The sequence below is a fragment of the Macaca thibetana genome, chromosome 2 (genome assembly GCF_024542745.1).
Source record: "Macaca thibetana thibetana isolate TM-01 chromosome 2, ASM2454274v1, whole genome shotgun sequence".
Taxonomy (NCBI): domain Eukaryota; kingdom Metazoa; phylum Chordata; class Mammalia; order Primates; family Cercopithecidae; genus Macaca; species Macaca thibetana.
Genome location: NC_065579.1, coordinates 17,361,239 through 17,379,415, shown reverse-complemented (window position 1 = coordinate 17,379,415; position 18,177 = coordinate 17,361,239). Strand labels below are relative to the sequence as shown.

At 40.6% G+C, this 18,177-nt stretch overlaps 1 protein-coding gene across 1 annotated transcript in view; it reads right to left on the bottom strand.

Annotated features, from left to right (window-relative positions):
* The window catches only part of GADL1 (glutamate decarboxylase like 1), a 167,185-nt gene that overhangs the window by 70,297 nt on the left and 78,711 nt on the right, over window positions 1-18,177 (bottom strand). Inside the window, exon 12 of the mRNA XM_050777207.1 lies at window positions 4,652-4,851. Within this exon, the coding sequence (XP_050633164.1) occupies window positions 4,652-4,851 (200 nt within the window). The remainder of the gene's footprint in view (window positions 1-4,651; window positions 4,852-18,177) is intronic.

Genomic DNA, 18,177 nt, shown 5'->3' with positions numbered 1-18,177 from the left:
GTGCAAGAAAATCCACAAAAAGGGAACAGAGCTTCCTGGACTTCTAATTTAGTGAGCAGCTATAAATAATTTATGGTAGACCATAGACCGTCTTGTTTTCTCACCACTGGGTTATCTCCCCACTTCTAATAGAAGCACTTTAACCCTATCTCTGACAAAGGTACCTTCGTCATCTAGGCTCAGTACACATTCTATAAAAGGAATTGACACACTCCCCAGTGCCAAGAGAGAGCAGGTGAGTCATCATTACTACTGAAAGCATCATATTGCCCTGGAAACCATGACTGATTCAGAGATGGATATTTACCTCACTCTCAAATAATTAAACTTTCCTCAGATTGTTGAGAGAGGAGTACTTTATCTTTTGATCTTGAACCCGGAAGAACAGAGATCTGACACTCTTTGCAGCCACCTTCCCCCATAGGAATAAACTCAACCTGAAGGAAAGCAGAGCTGAAAGATGCAGAGAGACTGAAGACTGCTGATATTGTTTAAGCACCTAGACTAAGCCTTCCAAAAGTCATCACTACACTAGTCTTAACAGCCTTAAATTACCATTGTTTATAATACCTTGAGTTAATGTTTCCATCGCTTACTACCAAGAGTCCTCATGTAACTTTCACAGGTTTTTCAAACTACTTCATACCCATAATCACCAGAATTACTGACTTCTAAACGTCTTCTGAAAATGCCAAAGCCATCTCTTTACCTGTCTTTATATCCAAGCCCTTTGCCACGTAACTTCGCAATTCTTCCTGCTAAAAGCCAGAGGGTACTTCCCACCTCTTCACATTGGGCTTAGCCATATGATTTTCTTTGACCAAGGGAGTATAATGCAATCAGGAGTTTAAAGTGGGCTTTTACATAATTGGTTTGCCTTCTTGGCCTTCTGTCATGGCCATCTCAAGAATATGTGCTGGCTAGCATGCTGATCAAGGAATATGAAAGACATGTGGAGAGTAGACTCAAACACCCCAGCCACTATGGTATGCTATAAAGTCATGCTAGCCAACATTGAGACCTCTAGGGGGAAAACAATTGTTGTTTTAAGACATTAGGTTTCAGACAGCTTGTTGCTCAGAATACCCATACCCACTATAGAAAGAAGAAATTGCTCTAAATCTCTAAGAAGGTCCTTCATGATTTTCCAAGTGAAATGTTAACAGGGAGTAAAGAAGGAAAGACTATCCAAACCAGAGTTCAAAGCCTAATGTCTATACTGGCCAAGCAGTTAAGTAAATAATAACTAAGACTTAAATAGCATGTAGGACATCGCAGGCATTGATCTAAGGGTTCTACATGTATCCATTTCTTTAACCTTTACAGTAACTGAGATATGTGCTATTATCATTTTCCTGGGACGAAACTGAGGTGCAGAGAGAGTAAGAAACTTGCCCCAGTCACATAGGACTTAGGTCTTGAATCCAGGTTGTCTGTACCTCTATGCTATTAGGCTAGATTTATTTGTTGTTGTTGTTGTTGTTGTTGTTGTTTTTAACTGTAAGAAGTAATAAGGGACTGTGTTTCTCCAGAGTCGGGCATCATCATGTTCAGCTAATTGTTACCATGTGGGATTGAGAACATTCTAAACTTTGAGAAAAACAAAAAATACAGGTTTTTGAGAAATCTATTTTTTTTAAAAAAGCATTTTAAATATTTAAATGTTTGAATGTTTAACACCATGGAAGTTAACCCTAAGCAGTATAAGCCCAACAAAATACATGTAAAACTAAATTTGGCTATGGCCTGTCCACCACTGATCTAAGTTTAGCAGTTCAGTCCTATTCAAGTAGCAATGTCTGGCACCTATCTCTCGAGCTTTTCTAATGTTCTCACAAGTGTGATAACAGCTTTATTTCTTAATGTTACTACAAGGCAAGTAAACATGGTGCTTCCGTACTGCCTTTCCCTTTAAGACTTAAGCTGCCACCAAAACTCACAGATATGCTTTTCAGGTCCTTACTGTCACATCCAGACTTCTGCATCACCTCACATCCAGAGGTTTAGGCCTGCTGCTCTTTCCACCCAGGTCATTCTTCTCCCTGTTTTAGTCCGTTTTCACGCTACTGATAGACATACCCGAGATTGGGAAGAAACGGTTTAATTGAACTTACAGTTCCACAAGGCTGGCGAGGCCTCAGAATCATGGTGGGAGGCAAAAGGCACTTCTTACATGGCAGTGGCAAGAGAAAAGAGTGATGCAAAAGCAGAAACCCCTGACAAAGAGCTTGTGAGACGTATGTACTACCACAACAGCAGTGTGGGGAAACTGCCCCCATGATTCAAATTATCTCCCACTGGGTCCCTCCCACAACACCTGGGAATTATGGGAGTAGAATTCAAGATGAGATTTGGGTGGGGACACAGCCCAAACCATGTCATTCTGGCCCTGGCCCCTCCAAATCTCATGTGCTCACATTTCAAAAGCAATCATGCCTTCCCACCAGTCCCCTGAAGTCTTAACTCATTCCAGCATTAACCCAAAAGTCCACAGTCCAAAGTTTCATCTGAGACATGGCAAGTCCCTTCTGCCTATGAACCTGTAAAGTCGAGCAAGCTAGTAACTTCCCGGATACAATGGGGATACAGGTATTAGGTAAATACAGCCATTCCAAATGGGAGAAATTGGCCAAAACAAAGGGGTTACAGGGCCCGTGCAAGTCTGAATTCCAGCGGGGCAGTCAAATTCTAAAGTTCCAAAATGATCTCCTTTGACTCTATGTCTCATATCCAGGTCATGTTTATGCAAGAGATAGGTTCCCATAGTCTTTGGCAGCTCCACCCCTGTGGTTTTGCAGGGTATAGCACCCCTCATGGCTGCTTTCACATGCTGGCATCGAGTGTTTGTGGCTTTTCCAGGCGCACGGTGTAAGCTGTCAGTGGATCTACTACTATTCTGGGGTCTGGAGGACAGTGGCCTTTGTCTCACAGTTCCACTGGGCAATGCCCCCGTAGGGACTCTGTGTGGAGGCTCGGAGCCCACATTTCCCTTCTGAACTGCCCTAGCAGAGGTTCTCCGTGAGGGCCCCCTCCCCTGCAGCAAACTTTTGCCTGGGCATCCAGGCATTTCCATACCTCTTCTGAAATCTAGAATGGAGGTTCCCAAACCTCAATTCTTGACTTCGGTGTGCCCACAGGCTCAACACCACATGAAAGCTGCTAAGGTTTGGCGCTTGCACCCTCTGAAACCATGAGCTGAGCTGTACTTGGGCCCCTTTTAGCAATGGCTGGAACAGCTGGGATGCAGGGCACCAAGTCTGTAGGCTGCACACAGCATGGGGACCCTGGGCCCAGCCCACGAAACCATTTATTCCTCCTAGGCTTCTGGGTCTGTGATAGGAGGGGCTGCCATGAAGAACTATGACATGCCTTGGGGACATTTTCCCCATTTCTTGAGGACTATCGTTCAGCTCCTAGTTACTTATGTAAATTTCTGCAGCTAGCTTGAATTTCTCCTCAAAAAATGCGTTTCTTTTCTACTGCATCGTCAGGCTGAAAATTTTTTGAACTTTTATGCTGTTTCCTTTTTAAAACAATGCTTTTAATAGCACCCAAGTCACCTCTTGAATGCTTTGCTGCTTAAAACTTTCTTCCATCCGATACTGTAAATCATCTCTCTCAAGTTCAAAGTTCCACAAATCTCTAGGACAGGGGCAAAATGCCGCCAGTCTCTTTGCTAAAACATAACAAAAGTCAATTTTACTCCAGTTCCCAACAAATTCCTCATCTCCATCTGAGATCACCTCAGCCTGGACCTTATTGTTCATATCACTATCAGCATTTTTGTCGAAGCCATTCAACAAGTCTCTAGGAAGTTCCAAATTTTCCTGTCTTCTGAGCCCTCCAAACTGTTCCAACCTCTGCCTGTTACCCAGTTCCAAAGTCACTTCCACATTTTTGGGTATCTTTTCAGTAGCACCCCATTCTACTGGTACTAATTTGCTGTATTAGTCAGTTTTCATGCTGCTGATAAATACGTGCCCGAGACTGGGAAGAAAAAAGTTTAATTGGACTTACAGTTCCACATGGCTGGGGAGGCCTCAGAATCATGGTGGAAGCCGAAAGACACTTCTTGCATGGTGGCAGCAAGAGAAAATGAAGAATGCAAAAATAGAAACCCCTGATAAAACCATCCCATGTTGTGAGGCCTATTCATTATCACAGTGCAGTATGGGGAAAACAGCTCCCATAATTCAAATTATTTCCCACCAGATCCCTCCTACAACCCCTGGGAATTATGGGAATACAATTCAAGATGAGATCTGGGTGGGGACACAGAGCCAAATGATATCACCTTCTCTTCATTAGATCTCAGTTGAAAGTCACTTCCTCCAAAGAGCCTCTGCTAGTGTTCCTCAAGAACATACTAGAGAGCCCTCCTGATTGGGATTGGAGACTCTATTACCTCACCTTGCTAGAAAGGAGGGCCATTTGTATCTCTCAGTAGGCTAGGATCTTGGAAAGAGGTGGTAGGACTGCTCTGTTCATAATTCCTGACACGTAGTAGGTATTGAGAAAACGTGTATTGGATGAAATAAAGAATGCACAAATGAAAATATGCACTTGCAACACATTTGAAGTATTACTTTCCTTAGGTCTTTATAGACAGTCACGAATATACACACACACACACACAGAGAGAGGCTAGTACCTAGATAAAGCAAGAGCACGATTAACTCTCTCTTCAAGGCCTGATGTACCCAGGGCCTTCCAGGTCATCCAGAACTTGAATGCATCTGGTCTTCTGCTACATTGGATAGACTTGTCTCCTGTGTCATAGCTCACATCATAGAATTTATCCTGCTGGAAGAGGTAAGATGCCTTGGCACAGTAGCATTTTTTAAGAAGATCCTTTGAAAAAGAAAGAAAGATTACAAGACTGTTCAATTTTAGAATACTACTTGATTTTGAAAGCAAACATACACATGTACACACACAATGTGTATATTCTACCTATGCCAAATGTACATCTCACTTTGTGACTGCCTTGCATTGGACACAATCAGTGTACATTGACTTTGAGATACACATTACCCACAGTGTTACCAAACAAAGCCTCAGAGTTGACAATGCTAAAATCCATCTTCACAATTTTATTGAGTATTGAGAAGCTGAAAAGACCATGTCATTATCGCTAGGACATCAAGGCGGGCCAGTTTTTCAGTATGAATAAAACTGTCTATAACTCACTTAAAGCTCTCCATTGGCAAACAAAAAAAAAAACTGACATATTTACACATGTTATACAATTTCATAAGCAAAATAGGTTTAAAGACCTTCTTTTTCATACTCATTTGAAAAAGCTAGACCCGACATAACTCAGGGAAAAAGCCCAGGGATAAAAACCCAGTGAAAGAGCTATGGAAGAGGTAAACAAGAGCCAACAAGTTCTCACTACCACAAAATGTCAGCTATAATTCCACAGGGCCTTTCATGTTTGTCTCATGCTGGTTTTATTTGCAACCAAATTCCATCTGCATTTACTAACTTGTTATCATTAGGAAGTGGGGGACAATTTACTGTTCACCACGATTTATAGGGCCTTTGCCTCGACCTCAAACCATTAAAGTTGAAGCCATGTTGTCTTCAATGTCATCTAGTGTCTACAAAAGCCAGGATTTCCTAATCAATCATTTACAGCCCTGACAACTCCCCTAAAATATTTTAGATCCTTGTGCCTCCTCAGTGGAGCCAATGTACTCAATGTCCCTGAACCACTTCATCATGTCTCTTCTATGTCTTATACCATTTGCTTGCATCTAACTCTCTATTTTATTATGGTACTTGACACTTTCAACAGACTATATGCAGTCTATTTATAAGCTGTGAAGTTTACTGACACTAAACATAGCCTTGCCTTCTTTCTCAGGCCTGCCCTTCCATCAGGTCCCATCTCAACTTTTTCCTCCCCTTCAGCTTCATCTGCCCATCTCGTTGGACTCAAAGGAATAACTGGTATTTGGTTGCATTCGTTGGCCTTCGTCCTGTGCTTTCCCCATGCAATGAGCAGTCACTACCTATATTCTCTCCTTGTGTGGTCAAGCAGGTTCTTGGGAGCAGGAATCATTTCTTATCCATCGTTATATCCATGTAGCTTAACACTGCTGGGCACAGAGCACTCTCATTAAGCTATGAAGACAATGATTCCTCTCCCAATACCCCTGACATGTGGTATAAATAGAATAAACACGGATAGATGAGCTTCTCATTTGGTGCATTTTCCAAACTTTAACAATTCAAAACTACTAGTGCTGTACAGGAAGCTACAAAAAAGCTGCTCAGTAGACATGGGGGTCCTAGAAAATGTTTCCTTCTGATCAGAGAATGTATTAAATGTGCTTCATTTGACTAATCAGCTTGTGCTAATTAGTTGAATGAAAAGGAAATCTCAACGTATCACATTTCAAATGAAAGCATAAGTTTGCTGACTTAAGCAACATTGTCTTGTGTACATACTAGTCTGGATCTAAATATGTTCTGTTATCAAAAAGTATGATTTTATACTACATAAAAATTATATACCAAACATAACCAAGAATTACAATATGCCCCTCATCCAGTATCCACAATAAACTGAATATAAAACAATAAGGCTGGGCACTGTGACTCACACCAGTAATCCCAATGCTTTGGAGGGCCGAGATAAGAAAATCACTTGAGGCCAGCAGTTTGCTACAAGCCTGGGCAATACAGTGAGACCTTATCTCTATAAACATAAAAATTAGTTGGGCATGGTGGCACGTGCCTGTGGTTGTGGCATGTGCCTGAAGTGGGAGGATCACTTGAGCCCATGAGGTCGAGGCTGCAGTGAGCTGTGAGCACACCACGGCTTACCAGCCTGTGCAACAGCGAGACCCTGTCTCTAGAATAATAATATAATAATAATAAACATTAGTATGCCTTCAGCCTGGTTCCGATGGGTATTCTTGAGAGATACAGGGAAAGAGCAGATTGCTCTGAACTGAACACTAAAGTAGAAAAATCCCTTAAAGTCTTAGATTTTATCATCAATAACACTACTCTGATCACAGTTGCCACTGCTGCATCTCCCTGCCCTCAAAAGTCGGGAAATTTGGTTGTTTCCATAGCAACTACAGTCTGACCATATATTATAACACTAAAAGGCCACTGCATGTATTGTAAGGACAAATCACGCACACATATTCACAACACAGGCACACACACACATATTTGCATTACGATTATAAATTTACTGTCACCAACCATGAAAGATTAAAAATCCCCAAAGCAAATGAACTTTGGACATTTATTGAGCAAGTTGAAAGGGAGAGGAGGCTCATCCATTATCAGAAGAAAAATTTGTGTAATCATAAGCAAGTGGAGAACAAGAGAGCCAAGAAAGCAAATAGCAGAAGAAACAATTGTCCTGCAGTAGTGACAGTTAATTTCATGGCACTAAAAATTCTGCCTTGGGAAGGTTTCCTAAAGAACTGGAGGCTTGGGATTTACTTTATCAAAAATAAACTTTCCTCCCAAATATTTCACTTTGCGTTTTAGTCTATGTCCTTGTATTAAAGTGGATGAGATGTCCTTTAGTTTTAAGACATCAACTAAGAGAAGATGCTCAGATCTCCAGTGAAAACATTTTAGAATAAGTATAGTAAAATTTAACATTGTTGAAAATAGTTATTGTGCTATCAAAGAGAAGCACCATAATTATCTTTCTCATCTTCATATACTCTTAATCCTAGCAGGACAATAAATACTAGTAACATGGCTTTCAGAGACAAGTATCCAATGAAAATTCAAATTGCTTTATATTGTGACATTAATTCAAACTCTTCTCAGGGGTTAGTAGACATTGTATTAGGACTTGTACAGTGGCAAGCGAAAGAAGCTTAAGCAAAAGGGAGTCTTTTTATAGGCTTGTATATTTAAAAATCTAGTCGTACATATAATCTTCAGGCACAGTTGAATCCGGTACTAAATAATACCCATTATCAGGAATATGTCCTTTCGTCTTGTTCTATTATAGCCTGTATTGGCCTCACTCCCTACACGGAAAGCTGGTAGGAAGGCTGAAAACTGAAGCTTCCAAGTGGGATCTAAGAGCATGGAGAAAGGCTCTGTTTGGAGACAGGAAGTGAGACAACTTTTGCTGGTGGTGCTACTAACAAACATTCTCTTTTTGACTAACATTTAGTCTAAGTCCTCTAGGTCTCCACCTTGATATTTATCTTTCTATAAATGCATCGCCCTCTTGTAGCAAGAATCTTGCTAGTCAGTTTGGAAAGAATCCCCCATCCCAATATCTCCCTTTGTCTGACCAAGTTCTTCATCCTTCTAGCCTGCCTTCAGCAAGCATCTTGTCAGATGTCTAATCTGTATCCTTTTATTCCTAATGTTTTCTCAGTCATTTTCCACCCACTGACTCCCAACCTGCCCCTTGGCTATGAATCCCTACTTGTCCATGCTGTATTCAGAAGTGAGTCAGGTTATACTGAGGTCTCTCTTCCTCATTGCAGTAGTTCCTGAACAAAGTCTGTTTTTACTACTTTACTGTCTGCTTCTAGTTTTCTTTAACATTACCCATGTAGAGAGAGACACTTGACCTCCCAACCTCACTATCTTATATGAACCTCTTTGTGACCAAACCTAGCAGGAAGCCAATTGGCAAAAGAGCCTGGAAAATATGGCTTTTAGGAGTCTGGCCCTTTTGCAGAGCAAAGCAGAGGAAAGTAAAGAATGGATTGGATTTTACGGTAAAGAGAAGCCAACGACAAGCACAGAAACCACAACTTTTACTTTCCCTCTTTGCCTTCACAACACCTAACCTAGCACATAATAATGACCAGAGCTAACATTTATTGAACTCTTACTATTTTCCAGACACTTCATATGTAATAACTCATTTAAATCTCATAACAACCCAGTGAGATAAATTCTATTTTTGTCAAGTCCATTGTACAATTTGCAACACAGCAAGTTAATTACCTAAGTTCATGTAGCTACTAGGTGATAGGGCCAGGTTTCAAACCAAAACTTAGATTCAGGGCCTGAACTCTAACCTATTATACTTTATTGCATTGACAGTGGGCACTTAAATATATGTGAAAGAGGGTGCTCCATTTGGAGAGGCTGGTAAAAAGGAAAATGGCAGAAGAGAGAACACTGAGCTGAGCTAGAGGTCAAAATAACTAAGATCCTGTTTCAAACTCTTACTTTTTTCTATAAACATGACTTCTGGTCTTACCACCAGTAATATGGTGTTTATAAAGCATTTTGAGATCTTTATGAATACTTGTGAATCTGGAAGTATTATCCAAAATATTCACTCATTATGTGAATGAATGAATCTGTAGGTTGCATATTCTCCTGACCAAGATTAGCCAAGCCATCTTTGATTTCCATAGGCTAGATCAGATTCTGCGGTCTCTTTTTGGTCAGTGACCATGTGGGTCTACTAAGTCGGGATTCTGTGCACCAGCAGTCCCAGCCTTTTTTCGGCACCAGGGGACCAGTGCTCATGGGAGACAATTTTTCCACAGATGTGGGGGGTGGTGTTGGGGAGATGGTTTCAGGAGGAAACTGTTCTACCTTAAATCGGGCATTAGAGTCTCATAAGGAGCACAAGACCTAGATCCCTCTTATGCACAGTTCACAATAGAGTTTGCATTCCTATGAGAATCTAATGCCAAGGCTGATCTTACGGGAGGCAGAGCTCAGGTGGTAATGCTTGCTCACCTACCACTCACCTCCTGCTGTGTGGCCCGATTCCTAACAGGCCATCAACTGGTACAGGTCTGTGGCCTGGGTGGGGGGATCCTTGCTGTACACAACAAAAACCTTTGTATTTCCTCCTTGCAATCATGTTTTTCAGCTCATCAAAGAAAAGCTACCAAAAGCTCTTCCCATATGGCCCTTCCTATATTCTGTCCTATGTCACCATAAAAAAGGTCTAAACTAAATGACTTAGAAAATAGGGATATTAATCATCTTTTAATAATTCATCTAAAAATTATGTATTGAGGACCTATTACATAACAAGCACTATCATGCCAGGAGCCTGGGTATACAAGCCCATGAAGGTGCTAAGTATCTGGGTTAATATTTGTTGGCATAATGTACAAAATCAAATTCAGGTTGCAAATAGAAGACTTGGTTGTAATCTAAAATATAAAAGTGAACTTTCAAAATGATTATGCCATCTGATACTGGCTTGCTTTATCAAACATTTGGGTACAGTAATATAGGCTGAAAGCTGTGCTAGGCACTGGAGATGTAAATAAGAAAGTCACCATCCTTAAGACATTTCAGGTGGGAATAGGAGCAGAAAAAACAGGCCACTACTGTCCAGTGCTAGAATAGGAAAAAGCACAAGGCGCGACCGAGCACAAAGGAGGGTCATATTCACCATCTTAGAGGTGTGAGAGATGGCTTTTCAGAAGATGCTGAGAGCTGAAAAGTGAGAGGCAGCTGGACCAATGAGAGGACAGAATTAATTGAGTATAACTGGAGCCAATTAAGGAAGTGGGCCATAGCTGGAGAGTTCAGGCTAGAAATCTAGAGTAGCCAGTCACCAAGCATCTTAAATGCCACAGTAAGAATGATTAGTGATGGAATCTTCCCAGGCTCCTATAGATCTTACAGTTTAAACTTCCTTACTAATCTGGCAGAACAAAGTGAGAATCAGCAGATGTGAATTCCGCTTTTGATTTAGTTACTTGGTGTCAGAGCTCAAAGCCTGTCACTTAACATCTTGGGCTTCATTTTTCTCGTTGGCCTAATGAAAATGCTGTTACTTGTTCTACCCATCATACATATTAGGAAAATCTAAGGAACTAACGTTAACTGGGAATACTCTTCAGTCTTAAACCAAAAATCTTACCCACCACTCCTCCTCTTCTGCACATTCCGGTATCCCCTGACCCCTCTGAGCTCTCACTGCCTGTTCCTCCTTTGGTTTACTTTATTTCCCCCAGGCAAGCTGCAGGACGGAACATCAGCTCTCGACTTCCTCACTGTTTATGAAATGAACATATTACAACCCTCACCCACCTTCCTTTTTAATGGAATGTATTTGCCCAGTTATACAGTTATAGAAGTAGGCCGAGCTGACAGAACATATTACAAAAAATCTTGAAGCAATAAAAAGAGTTATCAATGCTCTACATCCTTCAAATGGAGCAGATCCTGACTTAATTAAGCTCCCATACTTGAAGTCCTTTGTAGATGCTGTGGGTCTTTACAAGTCTCAGCATAGTTTAAATTGGAAGACCCTAAAGGCATTACATAAAATTAGAATGACCCAGGGCATACGCCGGGTGGACTGAGAGCTAAGGAGCCATCAATTGGCCAGGTGTAACTTGAGTTTTCTCCAGTTTCCTTAAGCAAAGAGGGAAAAATGGTTATGTTAACTTCTGCGTAGTTGGTGTGGGGTGGAAGGAAGAGAGTAAACAGAGGACAATAGAGGATATGCGGCTGGGCGCAGTGGCTCATGCCTATAATCCCAGCACTTTGGGAGGCTGAGTCGGGTGGATCATTTGAGGTCAGGAGTTTGAGAGCAGCCTGGCCAACATGGCGAAACCCCATCTCTATTAAAAATACAAAAATCAATCGGGTATGGTGGCACATGCCTGTAGTCCCAGCTACTCGGGAGGCTGAGGCAGAAGAATCATTTGAACCTGGGAGGTGGAGATTGCAGTGAGCCGAGATTGTGCCACTGCACTCCAGCCTGGGTGACAGAGGGAGACTCCATCGGGGCTGGGGAATAAAACTGTTTTTCCCAAAAGGAAGCAAATCAGACTGAACCATGTAAAACGTCAGTGTATTAGGTTGGGCCATGAATAGTCTGACAAGGAAGAAAAGAAAGAAAGGAGGGAGGGGAAAGAGCGAGGGAAGGACAGGGAAGAGAGGTAGAAAAAGGAAGAAACAAAGGATGAACAGGCCAGGCCTGGTGGCCCACGCCTGTAATCCCAGCACTTTGGGAGGCCAAGGTGGGCAGATCACTTGAGGTCAGGAGTTGGAGACCAGCCTGACCAACATGGTGAAACCCCATCTCTACCAAAAATACAAAAATTAACTGGGTGTGGTGGCACATGCCTATAATGCTACTCGGGAGGTTGAGGCAGGAGAATTGCTTGAACCTGGAAGGCGGAAGTTGCAGTGAGCTGAGATAGCGTTACTGCACTCTGGCCTGGGTGACAGAGCAGGAATCCATCTCAAAAACAAAAACAAAACAATATGAGGAATATCATTCAAAGGTGAGATTTCAAGTGCTAAAGTATAGGTCAGTACAAGGCACCTGTGTAAATGGATGCATTTTGAGCTTGTGGAAACCAGCAGACTATTTGGATGCCATCTAATACACAGATTCTTACATTAGCACACCACTTTTATCAATCTTTTGCCTTTTTTGTCTAAAATGCTGATGTATGAAGTTAGAAAGTGGGAAAATAACTCTCTTCATTTCTCTAAATGCAAGTCCACCCACTACTTTTGTCTTTCTGGTTTTTTGTTTTGTTTTGTTTTTTCCTCAGTGTTATAAATGTTCCTTTTTTCGGGCTTTCAAATGTATACAACATGTTACAAGTCCTGTGGTAAGAATGAGAGCAGGTCATCAAAATCATTTGAAACAATCTTTGCACTTAACCTTCACCTCGCCCTCCTGTGTCTGTTCTTCTGTGTAACCTCTGCTTTCCTAGTCTCATGCACAGTGAATGAAGGATGGTGGCATTCTACTGTAAGAGCTATTCACTTATAACTGGGAATTTGCCTTCAACTTTAACCAGCGAGGACTCATTTCCTGAGTCTCTACTCACAATCTTTCTGCATTTTACTCTACTTATGTTCACCTATAATCCAAAGCAGGTATTCTTTCATTGCTGTCATCTTGAAATAGACATCTTTCATTTTTTTCCTATGGCATGTCTTTCATTCATTTCTTTACTTGGATTTATTTAGTTCATTTTTCTGCTGTAGATTTTTCATTCTGTCAGAATAGAAAATATTTAAAATCATCCGGTTTGCATACAGCTTGGAGAGAGAACTTATTTTTTATAAAGGGGCACAATTATTTTTTGAATTTGCCACCAAATCTGAATTCCTATTTGCCTTTTCATCTGCAATTTGAGAGACTAATTGCAGACACATTGTGCTCCATTGGATGTTTCAATGTAGGAGGTTCAAATCATGATATAAAGACTTGCTTCTATTACCAGTTCCGAATCATTTTTTGATATTGACTCAGCTATCTTTCCCATTCCAGTCAAGCATTTTCCAGTCACTGGTATCGCCTATAGATCAACTTCTGCTCAAATCCTCAATTAGTTCTCCAATTCTCACTTCCTTCTCATGATCTCTTGTACTTCCTGGAACATGTTGTGTACAGAAGTTTGCTGATACTTTTTTGTTTGTTTTTTAATAGTTTATTTTCAGAGGTGGGATTGTAGAGAACTTTAAGTTTCTATTTTTATATTACTTGGATTTATTACAAGTATATATTAAGAAAAAGATATTTTCACACACACCTTTTCCTCCAAAAACATCATTGCATAAAATTCATACTATAAGAAGAATCTCTATGCATATTCTCTGGGGGATATATACATATTTTTTGTCTTATTCCAATTTAAGGAGCATGAGGCTACAAGGAGACAACAACCTTGCTCTAATATTTTCTCAGAAATAATCTGAAGTGTATCAGATACATAATGAAGTTTTGCTGATACATAAGGTGCTTGTGATTGAATTTCTGTTCTGGTGAACAGTCTGCCCTGTATTCTTCTGCCATATAGTGACATACTTGAGCTTGTACTGCCATTTTGACATCTCCTTTCCTCGAGTTTATTTTGATCTCCAGTTTCTCAAAAACTGTGTGCTGTCAGCCCTCCTCACAAACTGGTTCGATGGTCTGCCTGGTTCAAGCCGTTTCCAGAAAGTTTCTGGGTGCTGTGTGCTAGGTTTCCAACAATGTGACTTCATCTCTTGTTTCAGTTAATTGACATAATGCTTTTAACTTCACAGCTATCTGTGAAAATATATTCTTTGAGAAAACATCAGCATTTCAATTCATGATACTATGAAAGAAAAGTTTTACATGATATATATAGACAGGTAAATACAGAAATATATACAGAGAGAGATCTGTGTTTGTATTCCACCTTTGACCCTTTCGTTGATGCGCTCTTGAAAATTCTTAAGTTGCTTTACAAAGCTGAGGTCAGTTGCTTCTTTCCTTAATACATTTGACATTTTTGTGGTGGTTCAAAATCCTCACTTTCCCACTGTGTATATTGCTTTATGTAATAGGTTATCAAAGAGATCCTACAGCTCTGTCCAGCTCAAGGCAGAAGAGCAGGAAAGGGCATTTTGTGCAGTGGGCACTACTCCCCAGGTTCCTCCCATGAGCCCCCAGTCGTCTCTTGGCCGCACCCTCCTCTGGCTCGCCTTTCTTCTCATTTGTCATCTTTGCTACTCTCTCTCCCAGTCACCCACAGTAGTCTCACAGCACAATGGGCAAAGGAAATAGCAGCCTTCCACGCAAAATGAAAGTAGAGAGGGAGGGGGAGGGAAGTCCCTCCCCCTCATGCTACAAGGGCGGGGCTGGAAACACCAGCCTTCTTGATAGTGGTTTACACATTACCAGCTATGAACTGCCAAGAGGTCGCAGGCACTGGATCAGTTTGACATCATCTGTAAAAACTACTGACGTCTAGAATATTCTGTGCACTTAGTGTTGAGATCAAGACTCCCCTTCCAATTCCAGAAAGCCTCTTGGAAGATTCCAGAAAGCTTTAAGTTTCAGGGCTGCAGACCTGTTAGGAATTTTCAGAGAACTGCTAGCATACTTTAGTGCAAGATCTGAGATATTTTCTCCCAGAGTGTAAATCTTCCTTAAATACCCCTAACTAAGGGTTAGAATGAGCTGCTTAGAAAATGAGGAGACTGAACTAAAAGATATTTTTAGAAATGCAACTTAATAATTTTAAACCATAACGCTGCCTACAGGAGAGGAAAGTTGGACTCAGTTTCTTAGAGAATGTGTAAGTGCCTCTATAAATAGGTAAGAAACATTTGATAGTGCAGAGATCACTTGGCAATACCTCGGCATGCCCTACAAGCGTTTAAAAATAGTACAATCGGGCTTCTCTCTTGGGACAGATGGAGATTTTTTGATTTTCCCTAGGCAACAATCAACATACCTTCTCTATTAAAAATAATCTAAAACAGTGTTTTTCAAACTCTGACTACAACTCACAGTAAGAAATTATTTTTAAATAGTGACACAGTATCCACCCTACTACACATGAAACTGAAAGAAAAATTTCATGGAATAGTACACATTACCACATGGAGCGCATACTGATTTTTTTCTATTTCAGTCTGTTCTGTTCATTAAAAGGAAAAATAAAAAGCTGGCATGACTTACAAATGACTGTAACTCAAGAACAATTAGTACAGTAATTGTTAACCCTGGATAACATTAGAATCATCTGTTGTTGTTTTTTTTCCCCAAAAAAATAACATTGCAGGGTTCCTACTCCAGGCCACAGAACCAGAATTTTCTGTGTGAAGTAAGGGCAATGTTACTGTTCAAAATGTTTCACAGGCGATGCTCAGGTGCAGCCAGGATTGAAAACCACTGCTCTGATGGGTCTTGATCTTACGTTGAAAAATCCTGATCTAGAAGTTTCAGTGAATATTACATTCATGTTGGGACTAGAGAAGTCTGAAGTGTTGAGTTTTTCTGATAACATATAAACTAGGGTGATTATCTAACTTATTTTTTGCTACTAGTGCTTATTATAAGAGTTTTATTTGTGTGTGAATACAAGTGAAGAATGGCTTTATTCCATGTAACCCAAAGAGAATATGGGTTACATGTCGTCCATGCTGAAGTCTTAATCAGTAGGAGGAAAAAAGAAGCTCCAAACTATAAAACCTATGTCCACGGGCTTACAGCATGGATGAAATGTGCAAACAAAACCAAGAACCTTATTCAACCTTTTGCTTTGCCATGTATATCAGTCTGTTTTCATGCTGCTGATAGATATACCAGAGACTGGCCAATTTACAAAAGAAGTTTAATGGACTTATAGTTCCACGTGGCTGGGGAGGCCTTCCAATCATGGTGGAAGGTGAAAGGCACATCTTACATGGCGACACACAAGAGAACTTGTGCAGAGAAGCTCCCTTTTCTAAAACCATCAGATCTTGAGAGACTACTATTATGAGAATAGCATGGGAAAGACCTGCCCCCATGATTCAGCTGCTTCCCACTGGGTCCCTCCCACAACACAAACGAACTGTGGGAACTACAATTAAAAATGAGATTTGGGTGGGGACACAGGCAAACCATATCATTATGTTATTGTGATATGGAAGAAAAACCATTTGTTTTCAGAAGCTAGTATCAACTGATAGGTGAACTTTGCTCACTTGTCTCTGATAGGAAGAACTGCGATCCTTCCTCTTCCTATGTTACTGCTAACTCTGAGTTTCTGGGATCCATTTGAGACCCTACTTTGTTGCAAAAGGGATTTAAGGTAGCCTACAATATGGTAGGATTGGGAGAGGACAAAAGGAAGGAGAGATAAGAGATAGGAGAAGTGAGGGAGGTAGGGTAGAGATGGGGGAAGAAGAGAAGGAGGGGGAAATAAAAGGGAGAATGTGGAACCAGGAGAATAAATGAGGTTCAAAGCCAAGAGAAAATGCAGTGAGGAAGCCTGGCATGTCTGCACACAAAAGGCACATGAGAAGGGAGACAAAAGACGAGAGATTACAGAATTTGGCAAATGTTTGGCATATCTAGTTAACTGACACATAGTGTAGCAAAGGCATTCAGTAGTCATTTACTGCTTCTGAACTTTGGGTATTTACTGTGTAATGGTCATCTACATCACCTTGCTTCATCATATAACATTTTCATTTATCTGCAGATTGAGGATAATAATATTGCACTGCAGCCCACCACCTGGAGATATGTGGATTATTTGTGGCATGATGTGTAAGTAAATGCCTGAAAAAACATATTAACACAGGATGTTTTTCTTCAGTCTAGATGGATTAATTGCATCTCTCTAAAATAGGTAGACAGATGTCTAGAAATGTTCTCTTTCAAATTGGACAAAACAGATACAGAGTGAGTGTGCTGCTTTGGACTGAGGCTAGAAGAGCAATTCTTCACCAAGAACATAATAACAAAATCAATCTATGTCCCCAGCTTATTGTGATGCTGTCAACAAAGGCACGGTTCCTCCTCAAATGGAATTTTACATTTGAATTTTACCTTTAGCAGTAAGGCCTGTGGCCTACATTTCTTGGAGTTTGAGCATTCTTGAGAGTTCTGGCCTCTGAGGCCTGAAGTATAGGTAGGAGATTGATATCACAGAAAGGCAAATGCTATGCAGGAAGGTGAGTTCTGAAACATAAGTTTCCTGTTTATATAAATCCCATTGAAGATTTGTGGGACATTACTGACATTACCATCACCATGAGCAGTCCTATTTAAAACTATCCTTAAATGCCAGTTAAAAATTTAGGAAGTACTTGGTGGAACCTTTTGGATACAACAAAAGATGTAGTGGACAATAGCATTTTTTTAAAGGACTTATAAACTACAGAAATGTGCTAAAATGACAAATGTTTCCACTATACTAATGGATATTTGTTCATACAGAAGAGCCTGTGCATTTGCATGTGGCTTACTCAACATAGACATAACAAGGAAAAAGGGAATTATTTGCTGTGTGCTGACTTACCTGGTTAACAATGCATTGCACATGTTTGAACCTTATTTAATGTTATAGTAGTTTTTCAAAACAAAGTGTCTTCATTATACAGATAACAGCATCAAGGTGTTCAGAAAGGTTAAATGACTTCTCAAAGTCACACAAGGCAGTCCCAAGCAGAGGAATAACTCAAATACAAATCTTGCTGGGTTTTCAAGGTCCGTATGTTACCCACTGAGAAATATTTAATCCCAGAATTTCCCAGTTCAGACTATAGCCTTGGAGACTGGGTAAAGCAAACCCGCATATCTGGATGTTCTAAAACAAGGATCAGCAAGTGATTCCATCTTATACATCCTATATAGGATAGATAGAATCTTATCTGTATAGAGCCAGGTAGTAAATACTTTCAGGTTTGCAAGCCACATGATCTCTATCACAACCACTCAACTCTATGGTGGTAGCATGAAAACAGCCATAGAGA